This window comes from Motacilla alba, chromosome 2 (genome assembly GCF_015832195.1).
Source record: "Motacilla alba alba isolate MOTALB_02 chromosome 2, Motacilla_alba_V1.0_pri, whole genome shotgun sequence".
NCBI classification, from domain to species: Eukaryota; Metazoa; Chordata; class Aves; order Passeriformes; family Motacillidae; genus Motacilla; species Motacilla alba.
In genome coordinates, this window is record NC_052017.1 from 49,186,906 (window position 1) to 49,192,446 (window position 5,541).

Below are 5,541 nucleotides of genomic sequence, written 5' to 3' on the forward strand. Positions count from 1 at the left end.
CCATTTAGTTTTATTTTTATGCTTGCTGATAATTAGGTCCATGCCTTTAGTAAGTGTAAGAAAGTATTGCTTTATTAACATCAATTAGTGTTAGCTCTCATTGGCATGGAAAGAGCACCCACATGCCTCAGCAAAACCAGCTCCCCTTCTGACAGATGACAGTACTAACAGCAGGCAAGAGACATTTCCCTGCAAGCTCCTTAAGGCATAGAATTAATGCATTCTGATTTACAACAGCTCCAGTCCTTGGAGTATTCACAGGGCTAGGATAGTGACAGGGAATGATGCACACTTATTGCAGCACATTCTGAAAGCACACCTCTTTTAGGTGTGTAACCTGATGTCATTTTAAATTGGTGGGGAACAACTTCTTAAATTATAGATCTTTGTTTTCAGGACAACAGAGAAAATTATTTCATGTGACACTGTTAGCAGCACTTCCTTCTGAGGCCAAGTGAGACATGGTTTTCCCGTTCTCAGGGTATCAGTCCTAAGAAAGATAACCTGTATCACTGTGAAAACGTTTTGTGTTTTCTGGGGTGGAAAAAAACCTATGAGCTGTCTGAAATTACACACCATGTCTCTTTTTTTTTCTTGCAGAGCTTCCATACAATTTAGAGATTGAGAAGACTCTCTCCCGCTTGGGAATTAATTAAAATGACTTTATTTAATCTCTGCAGACTATAGGTATTTGTATATTCAGCCTTCTAACATCTCTCCCTAGAGAAGGCTTGCTAAAGAAACAGCTCAGCTTTTTCAGCAGAGGTAACAATGTTGCATATTTGCAATTATTATTTCTTACACTAAGCATCTAAGTTAATACTTTCAGAATTCAGTTTAAACAACAAAACAAACTTCTAGTGAAAGGATAACTCTGCCTAGAGAGAAGATACTTTCTCTGACTGTACTTTGAACTGTGCTCTCTTCAAAATGTTTGCTTTGCTTTAATGAGAGAATGTTGTAATCTGTTAGCCTTTTAAAAAACTCTGCTATAATAAATTGAGCAAATTTCAAAAGAAACTTGGTAGTGTTGCAAGGAAGATTATTTTTATGTATTTTTGTTTATCCCTTTTGTCTCTTGCAGGTTTATGGTGTAGATGTGGCCAAAATGGTGGTGTTTGGTGTGTAAAGACTGTTGTGGGAGCTGGGAGGGCAACAGTTTTCCTTTTGCAGCTCATTTTGGGGACAATCCTCTTCCCTTCTGCCAACTTTTGGCAGAAACATAGCACTGTTTCTGTCACAGAGCGTCCAGCAGAAGGTAAAGATGCTGTGCCAGGTGCAGCAAGTGCCACACCTGTGTGGGGGGACAGGGATGCATGGAAAGCATCAGCTGTGGGTCTGAGGAGCCCATCACCCTACACAGGGGCTTTCCCCAGTGAGGGACTGTCCCAGCAGGCAGAGGGGCTCTGCTGCAGGGTGGTGAGACTCCCTGGTGCTGCAGGAGGCAGGATATCTCCTGTTCTCCAGAGGGAAGGAGCTCTCTAACTTGCACCACTGAGACTGATTGCTGTTGACTGGATTTTGTCTTCCCAGTGGAAATTTCATTGGTCTTAATTAAGTTACTTTAACCTTTCTTTCTTGGTCTGCTGAACTCGGTGGGCCTGAGATGTGGAAAAACAGGGGCTCCATGAATAAGCTGCTCTGATCATAAAAAGAACTATGAGCCTGTGATTAAAAATCCCTAATGAAAATTCTGCTTGGGTGATCAAACTAAGAGCATATGATTACTATCACTGTCACTGACCTTTCTATCACATTCATTTATGTGAGACTTGGCTGCTGCAGTTTATATCACAGTAATAAAAAGTTCACTAGAATTTGCTTTACAATGTTCTGGTAACTAATATTCTATTAATTTATACCCTGGATGATTAATGAAACCAGCCTATAAAATTTTATGTGAAACCTAGCACCCAGATACAAACTTTATAGGTTCAAGGTGGTATGAAGGCAAGGAATTTTCTAGAAAAAAAAAATATATACACAAAAGCACTTGGTGTCATTTTTACTCCCTCACATTAAGTACAGTGTTTTAAAATCTTTTGAGATGAGAGTTGTATTTAGTAGTTATTGATCTAATGACTGCAAAGCCAACCAGGAGATGTAATGAGTAGAGCTGGTTGACACATCCTTATTGGGCTCCCAAATACTTCAAGTCAGAAAGTCTGCTACATCTTGCTTATTTAAAAGGTTTCTTTAAAAATTACTGTGCTTGCCTGAAGGATGCAGCAAGTGGTAGGAAGAAGTGTTTAGAAAAGAGAATCAAGATTGTGTTTCCAAAGCGGGGAAACCGAGAGAAAACTCCTCATGAAAGCAGAGCAGACTAGAATAATATAATATAAACTAATAGAAACATATAAATGTGTCTGGATGCAGTGAGGAGCAATGGAGGTGCCTTTCCTGCAGGACCGTGGGGAGGCAGGCAGCACCTCAGCCTGGGACAGGCTCCCGCCAGGGCCAATATGTGGCTGAAAGTTGGGATGAGGCAGGGAGGAGAAAATGGCATTGAGGCCTGGCTGCCCAAGAGCAAAGGGGACTGCCAGCAGGACAGCTGGGCTGGTGACACAAGCAGGGAGGAGGCATGATGGCAAAAAAAGCCAATGCCAGAAAAGAGATGGATGCTTCCTGCACCTCACAGAGAGGCCCCTCGGCTCCCGGCTGCCCTCACACATGGCCACTGGGCCACGGCTGCCAGCAGCGCCAGCTAAAGGAGCAGGGCCTGGCTTGAGGGCAAAAAGGGGCTTTCCCCGGCATTTGTAGCCCTTCCTCCCCAAAAATGTGCTATGCTGAGTTCGGAACCAGCTTCATCACTTGTGCCCGCTTGGCAAAGCACCTTCCAGGACACCTGCCAGGCAAAGGTGGGTGTCTCAACGCTGAGGGAACAGGCAGGCTCTCTGCTGGGATCTCAGCGGGAATTCATGATGAATGACTTGGTGGGGGGTTGCCTCCCGTACTGATTCCCATCATTTAACCCAGCTCTCAGCGTTATCCCTGGTGGGCAAATCCCTTGAGATTTGGAAGGGCCATGGTAGGGATGGGAGGGCTCATTGAGTGATTCAGACAGAGCTGAGTGTTTGCAACCACCACACCCACTGAAAGGGAGCACACTTATTACCACGGTGATTAACAGTGTTAAGTTAAATATTCATCCGTGACAAAGCAGTGCAATTGGAAGGTTATCTCTAGCCCTCATTAGGAAAAAGCTTCTACACCCTTGGAGAAGGGTTGTAGTAGCATACCTGTAACAGGGAAATTTGGGACTGGTAAAGAAAATCCTGAAGGTGAGAAATAAAATTAAAGAAAAAATAGGATTTAAATCTATGACAGCATGCAGGTTTCTAGTATACTCAGGCACATTCATGTCATTTGGGTTTTTGGAGAGGTAGATGGGTCTCGATTTCCAGAGCTGTGCCTGCAGATCTTGTGGTGCAGTCGCAGTGTGTGAGCACAAGAGAGCTGTCAGTGCCTTTGCATGTTCAGCCTGTGGGCATGGTTGGAGGCAGGTTGTGGAGGTGGTGATAGGAGTACACGGTACAACTTTGCAGCTCAGTCCACAAAAGGAGCCTTTTGTTCACAGGCTATGCATTTGTGGGGCTGTAAGGCATTTATGAGGTAGCTGTAGCTGAAAGGAAGGCAGTGGAAAAAACCCAAAGAGGAATGGAAGAGAAAGGTCAACAGGAGCAATAGAATTTTGGCCAGAAAGATTTAATAGTTAAACAATAAATACAGATTTCAAATAAATGATAAATTCTGATAAAGAACCTACAGGAAAATGAATCCGTGGTGGCTGAGGATATATTCCTCTTAGCAATTAATATCTTGCAGCTGATTTTAAAAAATCCCTTGCACATTTCCCCCGGTGTAGAAGATGGCTCAAGGAAATGAGCCTTGAGCCACCGCCTGTGGGAGTGATCATTAAGGAAATATTTCAGGCTCACAACAACCAAAAATTAAGCACCTTTCTGCACAAAACAAGGACCTCCACCTTGTTCAGTTGCTGTATTCTCTGGTAGTCAAATGGCATGTTGGTCTGAAGCACCCAGAGCAGAAATCCTTGTCTTTTATAGCTGATAGGCTTAGGCAGTCAACATGTATTTCTGCTATTTATCCCTTTGACTATTTCATTAATTGGTGAAAAGCATGCTGTGTATTAGAAATGAAAACCACATAATTAAAGCAGAATCTCAGCTAGGTGACTCCTCTTTCCTCCTCTGCCCCCAACAGTAACACTTTCAACTTCTGTTACACAGCTGCCTTTGAAGCACAGTGCTTGTGGTGTGAGCAATGGCAAAAATCCAGCAAGTAGCAGGTACTGGCTGTTCCATGAGAAATTAAGATTAAAATACACCTGCTTGACTTGATCCTCATTTATTCCAGAAAATCAGAGAGTAAAAAAAAAAAAAGACTGAAACTGTCAAAAGTGACTGTCAGCTTGCAAATTAAAGGGAATTTCAAAGAAATATGGACATTCGGCAAGAAAAGACTAGTCAAGTGCAGCAGTGGGTGTGGAGAAAGAACAAAGAAATCTGTAACTGACTGTGATCAATTATAAATACCACTGCCATCGGACCAGCCAAGGGAAACAGTAGCAAGATGAGTATTTATAGCTCTCAGAAAGGCATACCACTTATATTACGACGGTGTTGTTAATGTTCTGATTGGCAAAACCAAATGGTTGTGAGTTTCTCTTTCGGAAGCAACAGGCCGTATCTTCCCTAAAGTCCCGTACGTGTTAAATTTCGTGTGGGCGCTCTCCCGGACGCGTCCCCGGGCCCCGCTGCCTGCTGGGTAGGCGCTATGCAGATGAGCCGCGGCCATGCGCGGAGGCTGCTGGGGGAGGCGGCTGCGCTGCGGCTCTGCCTCCCGGCGTCCCGGCGCTCTCTGACACCCGCAGGAAGGCTGCTCGCACACCATCTCTAACCAGCGAGGCGTGCAGAGTTTGCCGTGTGAGTTTGCTGCGTGGGCAGACCCAAACGAGCAGTCTCGCAGATGTATCCGAACGACTGTATTCTTCCAGCAGTGTGTGCTGCAGCCCGTAACAAAGCGCACGCACCTTTCTCCGCTCGGGAGGGGATGCCGGAGCCTCGGCTCCCTGCTCCGCAGCACGTCAGGGCTGCGAAGGAGGAGATCGAGAGGCCGGGGGCGAACGGGCATGGGCGGCATCCCGATCTCGACAGCTACTGGGAAACTGTTGTTGCAAAATAGAGCTTTTATATTGGGGGTAAAATAAACACATTAAAAAAAAAAAAAGGTCGTGGTGAGTTTTTTTGTTTGTTTGTTTGTTTTGGTTGGTTGGGTTTGGTTTGTTAGTTTGTTAGTTTGGTTTGCTTTGATGGGGTTTTTTGGGGGTTTTTTGGGGGGGTTTTTTGGTTGTTTTTGTTTTTGTTTTTTTTTTTTTTTTTTTTTTTCCAATATTAGAGCCAAAGGGCACCAGTGAAAAAGCAAACCCAAAAGGTAGAGTTTCAGAGAGATGCTCTCCTTGCACACAAAATCACCTGAAGAAGACTCTTCCTCCTGTCCCAGGCATTCCCACATCCACCT

The 5,541-nt window shown here is 44.4% G+C and overlaps 1 protein-coding gene across 1 annotated transcript; it reads right to left on the reverse strand.

Annotated features, from left to right (window-relative positions):
• Window positions 1-3,728: 3,728 nt before the first annotated feature.
• Window positions 3,729-5,226, reverse strand: LOC119697595. The gene has a single exon (XM_038128529.1). It carries the CDS (start codon window positions 5,161-5,163, stop codon window positions 4,633-4,635), a length of 531 nt encoding a protein of 176 aa, XP_037984457.1. The 5' UTR covers window positions 5,164-5,226; the 3' UTR covers window positions 3,729-4,632.
• Between the last annotated feature and the right edge of the window lie 315 nt (window positions 5,227-5,541).